The sequence below is a fragment of the Panthera onca genome, chromosome D1 (genome assembly GCF_046562875.1).
Source record: "Panthera onca isolate mPanOnc1 chromosome D1, mPanOnc1 haplotype 2, whole genome shotgun sequence".
NCBI lineage: Eukaryota > Metazoa > Chordata > Mammalia > Carnivora > Felidae > Panthera > Panthera onca.
Window position 1 is genome coordinate 50,203,857 of NC_138348.1, and position 18,264 is coordinate 50,222,120.

At 53.0% G+C, this 18,264-nt stretch overlaps 1 protein-coding gene across 4 annotated transcripts in view; it reads right to left on the reverse strand.

Moving 5' to 3' along the window:
• Positions 1-4,671: 4,671 nt before the first annotated feature.
• The window catches only part of TUB (TUB bipartite transcription factor), an 85,133-nt gene continuing 71,540 nt past the window's right edge, over positions 4,672-18,264 (reverse strand). For 3 of the 4 annotated variants that reach the window (XM_060605919.3, XM_060605921.3, XM_060605922.3), the window contains exons 2-12: positions 16,397-16,448; positions 15,759-15,921; positions 13,647-13,790; positions 12,096-12,263; positions 10,927-11,048; positions 10,266-10,463; positions 9,870-9,982; positions 8,881-8,998; positions 7,249-7,347; positions 6,845-7,016; positions 4,672-6,406 (exon numbers count right to left, since the gene is read on the reverse strand). In XM_060605919.3, coding sequence (XP_060461902.1) covers positions 6,273-6,406; positions 6,845-7,016; positions 7,249-7,347; positions 8,881-8,998; positions 9,870-9,982; positions 10,266-10,463; positions 10,927-11,048; positions 12,096-12,263; positions 13,647-13,790; positions 15,759-15,921; positions 16,397-16,448 — 1,483 coding nt within the window. In that variant the 3' untranslated portion in view covers positions 4,672-6,272. The remainder of the gene's footprint in view (positions 6,407-6,844; positions 7,017-7,248; positions 7,348-8,880; positions 8,999-9,869; positions 9,983-10,265; positions 10,464-10,926; positions 11,049-12,095; positions 12,264-13,646; positions 13,791-15,758; positions 15,922-16,396; positions 16,449-18,264) is intronic. The other variant, XM_060605923.3, reaches the window with a different exon arrangement.

An 18,264-nucleotide genomic window follows, 5' to 3' on the forward strand; every position in this document is an offset into this window, starting at 1 on the left:
TTTCCTTTTATTCACTGTGAGGGGTTGATTTATGAGGAGTCCTGGGTCCCTGGTTCTGATTTAGTATATATGTTTCCATTATTAAGATGTGTTTGTTTCTAGCTTGTTCATTCATGTGTTCATTTAGACACTGCCCAGGGGTAGGCAGTGGGAGCAGGGGCTCAATTCCTAACTTTGAGAAACAAAATTTGGTGTGGGAGCCTTGTCTAATTTATTATTTTCGGTAAACTATTAACTATAAAAGGGCTCAAGATGGTGAATTCTGCAAGCAGAGAAATGTCGGTCATGATTCCATCCATGCCTATTCTGTCCATAGAGTCTTGTTGGGTCCTTAACCCTTCTGAGTCTTGGTTTTCTCCTATCTAGTGCAGGGGAGTACAAGTCCAGGTCTCATAGGGTAGTTAGGAGGATTAAACGTGAACTCCTCAGTGCATATAAAACAGCATTAGCCCTCCTATCTCATACATAACCACTCAATAAGTGGTAGATAATTTACTTTTCTTGTACAAGGCTTTATGCTGTAATTGAGACATGGACCCAAATCTATGGAAACATAAAGATCATTTTGGCCAAAGTACTTCCAAGACACTTGACGGGCGAGTTGGATCTTGAGGCGTGCTGAGAACTTCAGGTGGCCAAGGAAGAGAACATTCTCGGCAGAAAGGGCAGTGTTAGACAAACCTGGTGTTAAAGTGTATGGATGTTCAGGTATTTTTGAGGATGGTATGTAAGGTGTTGCCTAACCAACTGTTGAATTTTGAATGTTAATATTTGGGGGAAATTGGCTTATGGGAATAGTTCCTCCCAGAAGTACTAAGAGCTCATGATGGTTCTTGCTGCCCTAGCTCTTGGTTGGCTTAAACAGCAATAATAAATATTAACATATTTATATTTTAGAAATTTTGATTATTCACCAGTTGTTTAGTCTTTTGGATTTTCCAGAATTATTTTATCCTTCAGGGATGACAATTATGTGTACATACAACTCAGGATGACCAAATCCTAGCACTGGTTTTCATTGTCATGCCTGCTCTCGCTCTCACCATTGTCTTCATTTTTCAGAACTGGTCTGGGCTGTGAACTTGGATGAGCCCCCAGGTACTAGTTTTCAGTGACCTTTGAGCACTGTGGCAGAGCATGGAGGACAGACAGTTGGCCTAGGAAGCCACTGCGTCACCTGGGACCATGCTTGGTTAAATCAGGTGGGTGATCCAGCCAGGAGATGCTCTTTCCTGTCCAATAAGAGCGAAAGAAAGCACCTTGCTAGCTCTAAGACTGGCAGTATACACACTCCAGAAACTACACCCAGGAAGGAAGGTGTGTTGAAGAATGGCGGCATAGTTGACCTTTAGAAGAGATGGCCTAGAAGAACCACACTCTCTGTACCTTCTAGGGCTTGGGTGATCAATGACTCATGGTACAAACTAAGACGCTTTGGGGAAAGGGGACTTTAATTATAATTATGCCAACACAATAGGTGTAAACCAGGCCCATCCTGGATGTATTTAAAAGACTTGTTTTTAACCTAACCACTAAACAAAAACCTCTTCCCTTTTTAGTAAGAACCTGTACTGTTGTTTTCCACAGAGGCAGAGCCAAGGAGATATAGGCCAAAATTATCTTAGCCACATAAAAACTCCAAATCTAGGGTAAAAAATAAACCAACCCTATTTTTGTTCCTAAGGGCCAGGCCCTCAGGGTGACACTCAGGAACCAAACAGCCCATTCTTGCAGAGGACTGTGGTTAACTTCTATCCTTAACTATTCTTCCAGCCTTTCCCAGCCTGTGTGTATGTGTGTGTGGTTCTCACCATCCTTAAATTTGAAGAGCACAGCCAGAGACAGGACAGCCTCAACCCACATGATAGTGTTTCCAACCAAGCCATGATGCCTTCCCACCCACCCCCGAGGCTCTTAGGACAGAAGGAAATGAATGGTGTAGGAAAAAACTTTAGGTAAGAAAGGTTTTTTTCTCCTTTTCTACAAAGAAAAAAATGCACAGTCATGTTGAAACAGTTCAAGTTTAATTTGTTGATATATGGTCTGTACTTAGACAAACACTAAGTTCTACAACATATATAATGTCAACATGGGAAAATACCAACTTTGTCATTGCACATACCAGTAAATAAATACATTTGCTCAAGAATACCAAAGAGTTTATTCAAAAAGTCACTTAATAAAAGCACAGTTTTGCAAGTTTGTCTAAAACTCCAGATAATTTTGAACAAAAATGTCTGACCACTCCAGAATAGGAAAAGACAATCTTGTGCAAACAGACATACACATTCTAGGCATTATGAAAACTGGCTAAATGTATATTCCCAGCAAGAGAAGTGCCACCCATCCGGACCAAGTCCCCTTTGTAACTCTGGCCTTCATGAGGCCAGAGTTGGGCTTCCCTTTCTAAGCCCCTCAGAATTACTCTCTCAGAAACTCTGGATCTTGGCCTTATCTGTAGCTCTGCCTGGACCTTGATGGGGGGAAAAGGAGAGGGACAGGAAAACAGAAGAAAGGGGTGTGACATGTTTCTTAGGAAAGAAAAAAGGCACAGTGATGAGCCAGAAAAGGTAGTGATGAAAGCAGGGATCAACTTTAATTCACCCTCTTACTGAAGGCTTGGACAGTCCAACCTCCTCAGCTGTAGACGAGAAAACCACCTAGAAAAACATGCTTTGCTCAGAATCACCTAGCTACTAAGTGCAATAGTGCTCTCTATAAGCCAACTTGCCTCTCAACTTGGTCAGAAAATTAAACCTATCCCCAGTACTTCTGGGGTATTGCCTCTCCCTCCCCCTAATCCTGAGATGACAGAATTGCAAACTGGAGGTACAGGTAACCAGTAAACTCAAAACAAGAGCCCATCCCTTGGCCTGTTCCTGGGGGCTGCTATAGTTCATTGCTGGGCACAAGATCGCAGACTCCTTAAGCTATCTGGAAAAGTGTGCTCTGAGGGCCACCTGGTATCCTGAGGTCACAGGTATAGCTTAGCAAAGAATTCTAGAAAGGGAAGGCCAGTAAGGGAAAAGCAGGGACTCCAGATAAGAAATGTCATTTGTGCTTGCATAACAGAGCCATGGTCATGGCTCACTGCAGACCCCACTGTGAGGAAAGCATGTACTTACTAGGTTTGAAGTCCTCACTGCTGCTTATTAAATTTAGAACTGCCTCTAAATGTAAACTGGCAGAGCATTTATCTCTAAGTATTTCCAGACCCAAGACAAGCTTCTGCTTCTAAATTTTGCTGCCCTTTTTTGTCACTGAAGGATGCAGGCTCCGAAGGTCCTCTTCTAGCTCGTGATTATTACACTTGCTGGCTTCCAGTGCCTGTCCTCAGCATGAGTCTGGACCTTACCTGCTCCTCCTAAACTAGTGTCGTGATTTTTAAGGCACATTCACTAGAGTATGTTCAGATTCATCCAAAAGCATGCATGTAACACTCATTTTCTTCAGGTAATGCAAAATGAAACTGAAACTAAAATTTCTTGGATGGTATCCTCCCAGTCAGAACCCCTGGGAGAAGGAGCTGCTACTTTCCCAGGTCTACTTTCTGATCAAAGAGCATGAAATGAAAAAAAAAAAAAATCCACAGGTGATAACATCCTTATTCCTTTCCTACTCATCCTTAGAAATATGATCGAAGTAAGAAACCTCAGTTGGTGATTTGCAGATTGCCCTTTTCCCCAGTTACACACAGAGACACAGACACACACAGACAGACACAGAGCACCTTGGAGCCAGAAGGAAAGAAAAGCTAGATTTGGAGAAGAGGGGGGAAGTGAACATCACTGCTCTGTAGAAGAGCTGTTTGGGGGAAGAGGGAGTAGAGTTTTGGGGTGTGGCCCCAGGAGCAGTACAGAGGAGCTGCCGAAGGTCCCAGCTGCCCACCACCCTCAGGGCTTGCTCATTTCATCATCCAGTCCCCTGCCCATCAAGGACCAGGTACGTAGAGGGTATGAAGGGCAAGAGCTGTTCCCGTGGGAGATGCTGAGCCCAGATGGTTTCCAGGGGCCCTGGCAGCTTTTTGAGTCTTTGGGCCCATGGAGAGGTGAGTGGACAGGGAAACCCAGCATCACCAGGAATGGGGCCTTAAGAAAAGACCTTGTGAGGCTGGAGCTCAAGCACCCATCACCCACTGCTCACCACAGCTTTTTTCCCCAGGCCACACCAAGTTCCCAACCCCACCCGACTATCCAACCACCCTGCTCTCCTGCACATTTGCCACTGGGCTTCTACCTTTTCCACATGGCCACCTGGATTCCCCCCTCCCTAGGATCTAAAACAACTCATTCTACTTTAAAATCAGAGACACCACTTGACCCAGACTTGGGAGATCTAGTTTTCATCATCCCAACTGTCAGCAGGTCTCTTCCCAAAGTGAGGAGAAGAGCCAAACTAGAACTATGGAAAGGAGGAGGGCCCCACAGTACCTCATCAAGAAGTGGATCAGCCCTGGTAAACAAAAGTCTCGTGCCCTCAAGAGTGGTCCAGAAACTAGACCAGTGGAAGGGCCTCGCACATATTCACACTAGAATAGGTGTCCCTTGCTATGAGCACTCAATGTAGGAAATCCTAGATTAGAAGGAAATAGGAACTCAGTACCTTACACTTAGGTCAGAACAACTCCCCCTCACTACAGAACCTCACTAGAGTAGTTAGGACTTATTAAAAAAAAAAAATTTCTACACCACCTTTCCAAGCAGACCTACTCTGAAGGGAGAAGCTATTCCTGCTTGCTTCCCATTGACTTCTGACCTCCATCTGGGCAAGTAGCCTGGGCGGGGGGGGGGGGGGGGGGGGGGGGGGGGGGGGGTAAATGACAAAACAGGTAAGGGCTTGGCTTAGCATTTCCAAGTCTTCAGAGTAGATGGTGCCATCCCATCTACTAGATGGAGGGGGGAGATCAGGCCCAGCCCTGGAACACTCACGCCCCACCCATCACACCCGAATAGAGAAAGGGGCAGTAGCCTTGCTAAGGCCTGCCCCCTGAGCCAAACACAAGCCAGTCTCAATCAGAGTGATACCCACAAAGCCAGCTTTCAGTCTCTGTAACCAGACAAAAGGGTGAGGGTATGCAGACTGGGTCCCAGGAAGGCCAGAGAACCAGTTTCTTGGGGGGATGGTAGGAACAAATCAAGGGAGCTGAACTTTGCCACTAACCAGCCAGGTGACCCAGTGCAAGTCCCATTCCTGTTATGATTCACCTAAAGTACTACTAGTTCATCTCTAAAGGCCCTGCCATCTCTGAGCTCTTGTATACTCCCTGCTTTCTTCACCCTGCCCCACTCCCCCCCAGGAAGAACCACACCTAGACTGACCATAGGAGGAGCTGAAGCACGGCTAAGAGCACTGAGCTGGAATTTCTTCCCGGAGCATGCCAGGGTTCAGGAGTAGTGCTCTGCCCACTAGAGTCCCAGGCCCGCCTACCTGTGTGCACTCAGGCTGACAATCTGGTCCCCGTCCACATTTACTGGGGATTGTGCGGGAACTGCTCAGTAGAAAGCTCCTCCGGCAGTTGACAGAACGCTCGAGATCGCCCTGGTCCAGGGAGCCTTTCCGTGTACCTCTTGCACGTGGACCTGTGTCCTACAGGCCCCATCCTCTAAGACATCTGGCCTGGAGGCCCAGCCTCCTACTGCCTGTCTCTGTGCACATGGAGAAAACCTCCCACAGCCAGGCCCCTACAGTCCTGACAAGGTCCTGCCACTCACCTTTCCCAAACCCCTATAACTCCTCCCAGCCTGGCTGAGGCCTTCTGAAGCCAGAAGCCTTTCTGTAGTTAGCAAAGGACTTGGTAGCCGATCCTTGCCCTTCTGTGTAAAGTTGATGTACCCAACACACACATACAAACACTGTGCCCTTCACTATGGGGGACCCGTTGTCCCCTGACTCCTAGGCTAAGGGGATGGCTGGGCCACAGGAGCCCTGCGTTGTGCTTCCTCTCCCTCTACACGTCTTCCTACCTTCAGGCTGAAGAGGCCACCCAGCTTGGCAAACATGATTGCAGCAGGATACTAACCCAAGAGTTGGGGGTGTGTGTGTGTGTGGCCCTTGGGGCGCAGGAAGAATTCATTCTGGTCCATTCACACACATCTCCCCCATCTAGTCCTCTGTCTCAGCAGTGGAGGCGGGTCTGAGCTGGCTGGGCCAGGGAGCCACCGAGAACAGAAGGTTCATCTGGCAGGAGGCCTATGTACAGAGGGTAGGCAGGGCTGTCTCTGCAGGCAGCTCCACTCCAGGCTGGGCAACCCCAACGGGCACAAGCAGGCCCTCTACTCGCAGGCCAGCTTGCTGTCGAAGCTGGACAGGGCGATGGCGAAGGCCTGCAGCGCACACAGTGGGTAGTTGTAATCCATGGTGAACACATCCTCTGCTACACGGCCAAACTGCATCACAATGTAGTCCGCTGGAGGCAGGCACAAGTGTGCACAGAGAGCGAGGACAGAGCAGGGATAGTAGAGATGAGGAAGCGGGAAGAGAAGGAAGCCGAGATGCCAAGGGAAATCCCAAAGGAGGTAAAACACAGACCAATGGGGGAGAAGTGGTGGGAAAGAGGGAGCAGATGACACAAAAAGACATATAAAAAACCAGAAGACAGAAGAGAAAAAGTCCATTCAGAGGGTGTTTCCACACCTGAGACTGCTGACTAGGGTTAGGGCTCCAAAGAAGGTTCTTCCAAGGGCCTCCCCGTCATTCTGGTTAGAGAGCTCTTGACATCTGACCTAAGCCGTATGACCCAGGTCCTTAAGCTCTGGCCTGTAAAGGCTGGGCTGGGTGAGTGAATCCTGAGCTACAGGCCATGGCTACCACGTGGACGATAATGAGTAAGGGCAGAAACACTCACGGTCATTGCCATGGATGATCTGGAAGTTCTTCACAGAGGCCTGTGTGACGCGCCCGTGGAAGTTGAGTACGTAGGACTGTGTGTCGTCATTCCAGACAGGCGTCTTGTTTTGCAGCTCAATGATACTCTCCGTGTTCTTATTCTGCCAGCGTGCTAGCAGCGTCTCGTGCTCCTGGGAAGGCAGCCTCTCCTGAGCCAGGCCCAGCCCTGTGCCACCGCACCACAACCACCCTGAAGAGGGATGTGCCCTGGGGGTGGGGTTCTTAGATTTCCCTAGACCTCCACCTTGACCTCCAGGGCTTCTTACACTGTGTCTCCTCCACAGACACAAGCCAGCTACAGTTCTGTCCACAGAAGTGCATGCAGAGGCTGGGATGACGGGGAAGGGGTGGGCAGAGACTCACGTTTCGGGGCCGGATGGAGACTCTCTCATGAACCATGTTCATGCCTGGGACAATCACACTCATCTTCCGTGGCCCCTTGAAACCTAAGACGTTTGTCTCCTGGGAAACAAACACAGAGCGAGAACTCAACACTGGAGAGGACTCTACTTACCTCACGGAGAGATGGCAGGGGCGTGGGGAGAGGGAATAAAGATGATGAGCTCGTTTCCAGCCTCTCCACTTGAATGTCTAACAGGCGTCTCTAAACTTGACACATGCAGAACCAAGCTCCCCAATCTCCACTCTGCCTAAACCAGCAACACCTACAGTCTCTCAATTCTTCCATTTGTTCATTCTTGACTCCTCTCTCTCACTCACAACCCACTTCTAATCCATCAGCAAATGCTGTCAACTCGACCTTCAAATTATATCCAGAACTCAACCACTTGCTACCAGCATCACATCTCACCAAGATGACAGTAATAACCTTTATCTGGATTCCTTGTTTCCAACCTTCCCTGCCCCCCATCTTTTCACACAGCAGCAAGCAGTCAAGTCCCATGCTTTGCCTCCACTGTTCATTCACATTAAAAGCTGAAGGCCTTACCCTGACCACAAGGCCTCACATGGTATGGCCCCATCACTTTCCTCTCCACACCATTTGCTCTCCTCTGCACTCACTCTGCCCTCCTTGCTACTCCCCATACATGCCAGTCACTCAGGACATTAGCACTGGCTGTGTTCTCCCCTACACCTACATGGCTGGCTCCAACTTCCTTCCGGGCTTTACCCAAGTGCTACCTCAGGGAGACCCTCCCTACCATCCTTCCTAAAAGCTTACACACACCTAATATTTCATATCCCTCTTCCCTGCTTTGCTGTTTCCTCTTCACATTCATCAGGAACATTATTTATTTTGTTTATATATTTTATAGCTTGTCTCCCCTACCAGAGGTTTAAGGTATAAATTTACATCTCTCTTCTTCACTATTGTATCTTCAGTGCCTCAAACAGTACCTGCAACACAGCTGGGGCTCAGAAAGCATTTGGAGTTTTGGGCTGCCTCCCCAAAGGTGACCAGCAGGTGGCAGCACAGGACCATACAAAACAGCTACAGAGCTCCCAGAGTGGCCGCCTTAGAAGTATCCATGCCCAGATGAAGGGGATACCAATCCCCCATTTTAAAATGGAGACAAATCCCCTGTATTTGTATTCCAGTTTGGTCATTTAGAATCTATAGGACACTGACAAGTGACCCAACCTCTGAGCTTCAGTTTCATCTATATGATAAAAAATAGAAGACTGAGCTCTTAGGTTGTACATTCAGGGAGATGATTATGCCAAGAGCCTTGTAGTCCATGAGGGCCTACATACCAAAGGGAAGACATAAGGGATGACCCAGACCTCCTGTCTCCTTTCCCGGAGGCTCCCAGGCTGGGCTATATAGAGCTCACCTGGTTCCCAAGGCTCCCCGGCCAGATGGCCATCTGTGGTCTGAGCTCTGAAGACAGGCAGGGGCCACTCCAACAGAGAGCAGCCCAACTCTGTACAGTTTTGTCTACTCACAAAGCAAGATGGGAAAGCCCACAGGTTGGGCAAGTCCTCAGTGTCATGTCTAACTTGGAGACTAGAGGCCAGGAATGCAGGACTCACATAGCACACAGCTGCCAACTCCTGACGCAAGGCTCCACTTTCCAAAGTAGAGGATGATGCCTTCTGAGGGTTGACTCCATTGTCATAAACGGTGAACTTAGTGCCCATGAGGTTAGACCTGAAGGACAGGCAATCGATAAAGGATCATGCACCTTCTGCCCTATGGCAGGGAAAAGCTCAGTCTGTCCCATGAGGAGCCTGCAGGACATACTGGATTGAGCCAGGAACAGACCTGGGTGGGGGGACCCTGCTCACTGAATCCCCAAGTTTGATCATGGGCACAAGGCCTGGATTTGCTCTGAAGAGAATCAAAGGGCATCTTAGTTCAGTGAAAGAAATTCCAGGAGGTAAATCTGGGATCCACAAGTTTCCCTCAAGGAACAGGAGTGCTCCTCTCATGGGAGGTGAGCAAGCACAACGGCATGTGGCAAGACTGTAAAGGGGACTCAACATCCTGTAGAGAGTGGATATCACAGATGAACTCCTCTGTCCCATCCAGCCCATGGTGTTGGTCCAGCCCCATCTCCAGCATTACCTCCTCATCTCTAAGCTTGACTTCTGTTTCCCCGATCTGGCACTCTGCTCCTCAGCAAACATTCCCCAAGACCTAGCTCAGAGCCCTTCTCCGATCCCAAGGTTGCATTCTCTTCCCTCAAGGGCTCTAGCACAGACCATGGGGCCACAGCAGCTCTTCCATGGTGGCCTACATCTTCAATGACTTCCTGAGGTTTTGATCCACCACTCTTGGCAGGCCTGTGCCCCACTCGCCTGGGAGCAGCTTAGGGTAGGGTGCGCAAGGTCCATCCCCAAGTCTGGCTCTAGACTGGCACAGACCTGGGCCTGTGGTTGAATCTGATGGACAGACGGAATTCCATGAGCGGATCTGACCCCTAACCTAGAGCTCCTTCAGGGACAAGACATGGCCTGTCCAGGGTCTGGCCCTGCCCCTCCCTCCTACCCCTGCCTGCTTCCCAGGGGAGCGCTAGTACCGCAGTTTCCCGATGTAGCTGTCCCCTCCTCGAGACAAGTCTGTTGGGTCCACAGAGATGAGGTAATTGGAAGTTTTACTCTTCTTTCTCTTCCTTCCCGCCAAGAGGAACACCTTGGGGAATGGAGCAAAGTCACGTTCCAGGCCCAGCCTCTGGTCACAATTACAGGTGCCCCTCACACACACGACTCTCCCTTGCGTCAGCTCCTGAACATATGTGTGTGCACGCACACGTGTGCACCAGCAGACACAAAGGTATGCACCGACCAGGTATGGAGGCTTCTGTCCCTTTGGGGGAACTGAAAGGTCAGTGTTGGATCTGAGGCTTCCTGTCACATCCCAGCCCCGGGACCTCAGGCCATCCCCCAGCAGAACTGCAGGTGCAGGCCAACCTCACCTTCTTCCCATCCTCTCGGTCCAGGTGCAGGAAGTAGGTGGGGTACATCCCCCGGTCCATCCCCTTCTTGTCCCGCGTGATGCGGCACTTGATGGTGATACCTTGGGGGGCCGGCCTCAGTGCAAACTCCTCAAGATCCTGGACCTCAACATCCGCCGAGGGTTCTGGGGCTGTTGGGCTGGGGGCCGAGGCTGCCTCCTACCAGAGAGAGAGTAGGAGCCTGATGCCCCAGAGATCCAGAGCAGCTGCAGTTAGCAGTCTGGGATCCAAAGCTGCCCTCTGAGGTGGTGGTGGTGGGAATTGGGGCAAGGTCCTTGGGACATGGGCCTGGCCATGCTGGCCCTGGGGTCAGCAGCTAGCACCTCAGCCCTTCTCCCACCTCAGCTGTCCCTGAGGGTGGAGACAGAGGATGTGGGAAGGTTCTCAGGGCCATCCTGTCCAACTCAAGCCCCCCCCCTCCGCCCCCTGCTCCTGGCCTGACTGGGGAGGAGGCAGGATAGGAGGACAGAAGAGCCCCGGCCCAGAGAAGCTCCTGGTGGGCACCTAGGCCTAGTCCCAGGAGGGCCAACTATCATTTCTTCACACCCGTTCCCCTGCAGCTCGGATGATCACCCTCCGAAGACTGCCGTCCACACCCCTGCTGGGCAGGAGAGTGCCTCACCCTGACAGACTTCCTGCTGGTAGCAGAGCTGGGGCGGGTGTTGCTGTTTAGCTGGGAAGAACTGGAACTATTCTCGTCCTCATCCTCCTCTTCCTCTTCAAAGCTCATGCTGCTAGAGACACCTGGGCCAGGCAGGGGAGCAGGCAGGGCCAAGGGGTCACATACACACCCCTGGACAAACACCTGTTCAGAAGCACTGAGCCACCCGTACACGTACAGCCATACGTACACACGTGGGTACACACACACACCCAAATATACGCAAGGACACATTCTCTCAAGTGCATGCGTGAGCTGGGGATGCTCACAGTGTGTGACCCCGCCCCAGCTTTAGCTCAGTCCCCCCATGAGTTTCCCCCAAACCCCCAGTCACAGTGCCCAACTCCTGGGTAGTGAGACCTGAGCAGAGCTGACCCTGTGCAGGAGGCCTTCATGACCACCAGAGGTCTCAGCTGGCACAGGCAATGGCATCTGCTTGGGGGAGGCCCAGTTCCTCACCCAGCCTGATGTGCAGGGGCTGCCGACTCCCCTCCCAGCCTGTCTGCGGCCTTCTGTCTACGCATTGGAATGCTGTCCACCTGGACACCTGGAATGCTGTCCCACCTGGAATGCTGTCCCCAGCCTCACGCTGCCTCAGTGGCCCTTTCTCCAGGAAGCCGGCCCTGATCTGACTTGTTGGAGCATGTGGCACTGCCAGGCTTCCCTCTACCACCGTGTGCCAGGGACTCCCTCAGGCAGGGCTCACGGAGGTGCAACTCTGGGCAGCAGGTTTCCCGGGAGGATGTGCCCTGCCTCTTGGCATTCTGGCTCTGCTCCCCGAGCTGAGCAGGTACAGGGGAAACAATGTGCAAAAGGAGCTTTTTCAAAGGAACCAAAGGGAAAGGAAATCTGTCTCCAAACCCGGACCTCCCTGGGGACAGGAGATGGAAGTAGGGAGAGAGGGCTGGGCTGTGGACAGGTTGCTCACTTCAGTTCACATCTATTTCCCTTAACTTGGCCTTATTAGGGGCCCCTACACCCAAGTTTCTCATTGGTGTCCAACTGCGCCCCCCTACCAGGGCCTAGGAGGGACCGCAACAGACACAGGAGGACCATGCTCCTCCAGAAAGGTACATCTATGAACCTGGGACTGAGCTTCGGGGGTGTCACTGAAACCCCACAGGGCTCACCCTTCCTCTGCATCGTGGCACGGAGGTCCTGCCCGCTGGGCTGTGCGCCCCCACCAGCTGCCGTCTCCCCTGCGTCCTGGGCGTGGTCTGACTGGCCCACAGTCAGGATCTGCACCGGGCCTCGGGCCTCACACTTGTCTTCTGCCAGTGCTGCTGGCCCGCTGGTGCCTGCAGGCCACGGACACTCCTGAGTTCCGTGGGGATTCGGGGGGGAGGGAGAGTCTGGATTCTCAGACATCCTTAAAGTGGGTGAGGGATGAGTGGGGAGACTCTCTGCAAAACTTTATTTGCAAAACTGATCTTTAAAAAAAAACTAATGATTGCTGCCAGCCTCTTAATGATCGGTAAGCTACGAAGGGACATGGACTTCGTTTCTTCTGCTGTTCCCCCAAGTTAGCTGCCGAGGGTTGGTTTGAAATGCTTCACATCCCTATGGAAAAGCAGCCATCTACAAAACCAACTGCACAGTGAAAAGGACAAGATGGAGAACAAAGATCGATTGCGACCAGACCCAAGGCCACCACTCGTTCACAGACGTGACCAGCTCCTGGTTACCAGTGCTGATCTCTCTCTCTCTCTCTCTCTCCAACACACACACACCCGTGCTGCTCGCTCGCTCATGCGCGCGCGCGCGCTCTCTCTCTCTCTCTCTCTCTCACACACACACACACACACACACACACACACACACACACACACACACACAGTAACTCATAGACATCATTCGAAACATATGGGGCCTCCTGAAAAAGGTGGGGTTTGGCATACACTCGCTTTCCTACATGGAAGATCTCCCGTCCCACATCACCCAGCCCCAGGTGCCCAAGTAACAGAAGACCTGGCCCACACAGGTGGCAGCTGCCCTGCCTGGTTGGGCTGTGCGCCAAATGCTGTCAGCTCCAGAAGCCTAGGAACCCGGACACACCACTGTCCAACCATGGCCCACAGGCCTGGCAATCACTGGCCCCTGCCCAAGGGTTGAGGACACAGAGTGTCTAGCCAGCAGAGACAGGACTCGTGGCAGGAGCCAGTATAAAACTGTCCTCGATCTCTGGGGATCTTTTCTGGAGAGAGAGGAGCACAGAGAACAGACTGGTTTGTGGGCCCGGAGGGTGGAGTCAGGACTTGAGCAGAGAGTGGAGGAAGCCCACAGGGCAACCATGAGCGCTGCACAAGGATGGGCAGGTGGCCCGGGAGGCTGTGACACCTGCTGCAGGGAGCGTCCTGGGGTAGGACACAGGCAGCTGGCCAGGCAGGCACTGGGGCCGGGTGAGGGAGGGACTTCCCAGGCCTGACCCAGCCTGGGAGACGTGAGATGCACGTCACTTCTGGCAGCAGGCAGCGCTTGCCCACACCCACAGGCCAGCGCAGGAACCCCATGAGCTAGACGAAGCCTGTGAGCCAGCTGGGTGGGGGCCTGAGTGCCATTCTGGGCCTTTGTGGAGGCCTCCCGCCCTGTCCCTTACCTCCAAGTCTGGAGGAGAAGCCTCCCCCCAACCCTTCAGTGGGAGCCAGGCCTCCTGAGGAGGGCTGTAGTGGAGGCAAGCCAACCTTTGTGCTTCCCCTTCTTCTCCTTCCTAGAGGCCCCGCCCTGGCCTCCTGCTGCTGCGGCTGCCTTGGTTCTCTTGGCTGAGGCTGGTGCTGTTGGGCGGGCAGCTCCCAGCTGTGCACTGGTAACTGGGTCGGCCTCTTGAACTGCTCAGGAGAGAGCCAGAGAGAGAGCAATGGGTGAGATCTAGGTGAGAGCAGAGGTCCAAGTGGAACTCACTTCTCAGCACAACATTTCCCAGGGCTGCACCACCACCTGAGCCCCACTGGGGCCTCTGAACCACCCATCTTGACAAGGCACAGGGGCCCAGGGCAGGCTGGGCCGGAAGGAGGTGGCACCCCCACTCCAGTGTGATAAAGTCACAGCAAGCTGGCCCACACCATGATCCATCAAGAAGCACTGCAGTCAGTCTCTGGGCCAGCAAACATTCTGAGCCTGGGCAGGGGGAGGGAGAAGATCCGGGAGAATGTGGGTCACTGAAAATGGTAAAGACAGAAAAGGCTGCATCTCCTAGAAGAGCCCAGAACTAGCAGGACAAGCACGGCGGGGAGCCTGCGCTGGCCCTCACAGGACAAGTCCACAGGAGCCTGGATGCTGGAGCACCCCCAAGGCAGGAGAATAAGTCTGGGACATGAAGAGTTGCACACACTGACAGAGAGGCCTCACAAGGATCACAGCTGGATGGCCTCCACGGTCTCCACACATCAGGACCCCAACCTGCTCAAAGTCCCTGAATGACTTCTCAATGCTCAGAACATGAAAATGACCAACATTCTCTTGTGAGTCTGGCCCCTCCAGCTCCCCTCCACTTGGCCTTGGCCTTAATCTCACACTCCTCACTTCTCAGGAGACCCAAGTCCCAGCCACACCAGGCTCTTTCAGTGCCTTGTGCACCCGGTCCTCCCTCTTGCCACAGAAGCCTTGCTCCAGCTGCCTGAACTGCCCTCACTATTGAGTGTCCCCTAACCCCAACTGAACTCCCACTCAACCTGTGCCCTCCTCAGAGATGCTTTCCCTGACCCCAGTCTGGGAGTAGGCTCTCTGCCATTCACTCCCAGAGCCTGGTTTCTTTCTGCAAAATACACCTGTGACTATCTGTTTAACTCTCTCTGCCCTCCGAGACCTTAAGGTTCATGCGTGAACAGAGACCACACCTGTTTTGTGCTTACCCAGGACCCTCAGCCTCTAATCCAGAGCTTAACATAAACCAAGCCCTCAAAATATATTTAAGAAACAAATATTTAACATGAACGAGCATGGCCAATAAATCAAAAACCACTTGCTGGGATAAACACTTCTGATTTACGTCAAACTCCCCAATCATCCTCTGGAAACGATCCCATTGTACTTAACACCAAGAGCCAGCAGAGGGCAGGGCGGGAGACAGCTAGGGCCGCAGGTGGGGGTGGCAGGTACTCTAGGACATCTCCAGCCCAGGCCAGCCAGTCACCTGTACGGCCGCCTCCTGGGGCCCTGCCTGCTGCTCAGAGCTGGGCAAACACTGGCCCTCCCGGGCAGCAGGAGACACGCAGCCTGGTCTCGAGTCTCAGCAGGGAACAGCACTCAGCAGACTGGACTACTGTGGAACACACCATGGCCGCTTTAATGTTTCAAAGCCCCGAGAAACAGAATTATCCTCACTTTGCAATGGGAGAAAACAGACCCAGAGAGGGGAAATGACTTGCTCACAGTCACAAGTGAGCAGGTGACCTATGGTGGTGCGACCAGAAGCTGTGTCTTGTCACATGGGAGGCACACTCCCTCCGGAAGGGCTGCCGTCCTTCTGCGGGCCTGGCCCTGCCCCGGGCACACAATCTGTACTCAAGAAAACAGCTGCTGAAACAGCTGCATGGCAGTGACTTACGAGACTCCCAAAGCCTCAAGATGCCTGAGCACATGCAGGGGCCCCAGGATCCAGGCCCCAGGCCCCAGCCTCCCTCGGCCCGCCTCCCTCCACCTGAGCTGGGAGCCGCAACCAGCCTGAGCACACCCTGATGGGGTGAGCCCCTCGCCTGCGCAGGCAGGCAGAAAGTCCCTGAGGGGCTCCCCAAAGCAAAGCCAGGGTATGAAGCCACAGCACAGGGGCCTGCGCAGGCTGACCCAAGGGCAGATACCTTGGTAGCTGGTGCTGCCACTGCTGCTGAGGTAGGACTCCACCAGGGGGGCCTGCTCCTCCGACTGCCGGGCCCGCCGGCTCCGGGGCCGCCCATCCGCGTTGGCCTGCACCATCAGGGGTTCCTGACGCTTCTTCTTCTGCTTCTGCTCCAGCAGGGCCCGCTACAGAGGCACCGGACAGGCAGGGATGTTGGCAGGCCCTGAGAGGGCAGCCTATCACTTCCGCCCAGAGGGCAGGCTCCCAACTGGGATCAAAGAGAAGGCCCTGCTCACTCAGCTCAGTTCTAGAGGTTGCGATGGGATCCACAGCGCACTCCGGACCAAGGTACCTTGAGACTCAGGGTCCAGGAAAAGGAGGCAAAAGTGAGCCCGGGGAGTTTCCCTGGCAGGACCCCAGCACAGATGTCCAGGGTTCCACCTGCAGTGGTCCAGCTGCCTATCCCACAGAAGCCCTGGGTTCTGGGGCAATGCTAATGCTGAGCTGGCAGAGAGGGCTTGCCTGTCTTCTGTGAGAGCCTCCTCCTCCCCAGACAGAGCCACCCCAGGAAGGGAGACAGTCCTCCCTCCCCACCCTTGGAGACTCAGGCCAAGACGGCAAATGTTGACCATGCCTCCACCTGGCCCCAGCCCCACTCACCTGCCGGTCAAGCTTCTGCTGCCTCAGGTTGCTGCCCTCATCATCTAAGACACTGCAGAGGGAGAGAGCGGCACTCAGGGCCTGCCTACCACGTGCCAGGATGGAGCCCAGAGCCCACCCCCAGCACATCTGCGTTCTTTAAACCCCTCCTGTCATGACTCCTGGGTACATAGGAGAGGGAGGAAGGGTGGAGCCACCCTCTGGAAATTGGCTCCAGACAAAAAGGTGTGAGCCATATTTTAGCCACTTTAGAGCTTTCTCCTGCTGGGATCCCTGCTGATTTAAGGAATTCCTAGTCAGCCTGGCCCCAGTAAGTACAGGAGGAGACTTTCCCTTTGCGGCCATGAGCAGGAACATGCCTGAGATCCAGGAAACCTGTCCCAAGGCACCAGGCAGAAGCCGGGCCCAAGGCTGGGCTTCAGAGTCAGGCGCCCGTCCGTTCCAGGTGCCTCTCGGATCTCACCAGCTCTTCCCCTCTCTTTCCATCCTTTCTGGAGGAGGCTGGATCCTCTGGGGCAGACACCTTCCCCTTCTGTTCAAACTCCTGGCTTTCCGGGTGGCAGAATGGAGGTGCTAACACTGCCCACTTCCCTTCCCCACTTAAAGAGGGTTGAGGGTCCCCTCATTTGGGAGAGTGAAGCTAAAACACCAACCAGTCCCTTAGGGCAGGGCTGGGTGGGCATGTCTGCAAACAGACACAGCATGTCAGCGCATAGCCCAGCAACCAGCCAATATGGCGCCAATATGGCACAGGGGGCACCAGGGCATCAAATCCTTGAGTCCCTAAGGTCTTAGAACAGGTAGCATCACCTCACATACACCAGACCTGGCTCCCAGGAAGGTAAGCATAATCAGCGAGCTCCAACCACTTAGCCTTCCTTCTCGTCCAAGACACATACATGAGACCCAAGCCCAAATTCTATAAAAGCCAAGGTTAAGGGGTAAGATTGGAGCCTGAGGATCTGAGCCCTGGGAATCCCCAGGCTGCCCTGGCCCAGTTATGCTGGAGCCTGCCCCTGAACCAGACCTGTGTGGGCACCTGCACAGGCTTGCCTGAGTGCATCAGGTCTGTGTGTGAAGCTCTAAGTGATAGTATCTCACGCATGTGAACACACTGGGATGTGTGCAAATATAGGAGTACATCTACGTGGATAAGCACATACCTGGATATCAATGCATGTAAACACCTGCGTAAGAAGTGGGTGTGCTTGTGTGCAGGTGAGTACAGTGTGCATGTAAGGGGGAAAGATGAGGTCAAGTCGCCCCACAGACAAGGTAAAGCCATTTCCACCTCCTCCTGACAACAGCAACTCTTTCTAGCTGGACCAGTCATTGACTTGAAAGGACCCTTCAGCTCAAACTACCTGTGCATCCATGTGCTGGGGCAGCCGGCCCGGGGGGGGCAGGAAGTCCATGGATTACACAGCTCACTGCCCACCTCTGGCTTTACGCACACACCTCCCTGGCCACAACCTATAACGACTGCATGTTTTTAACTGGCAGCTGTCCTACCTACTTGAAGGCCTTTCCTGATACCCATGGACTGCTATACACTCAAGAGGAGCCCCAACTGTGATCTGGGGCCATGCACAGCCTTATTCACCAAAATCCTTGGCTGCCAGAGCACAAGAGAAAACACTACTAAACAGACATGCTCGAAGTCAAGGGCTCAGTCCACCTAAAATACTCTAGAGCTGCATGTGGGACTCCCTGAAGGCATTGCCAGGGCCGAGGACAGGGAAGCAGCTCCTAAAAACGCAAGCTGTCTGGGCCAGTGAGTGCCCCATCAGAGAAATCAGGCATGATGGGAGAGTGGCAGCAAGGGTCTTGAAGAAAGGATGACAGTACTAGAGTGAGCAAGATGCCTG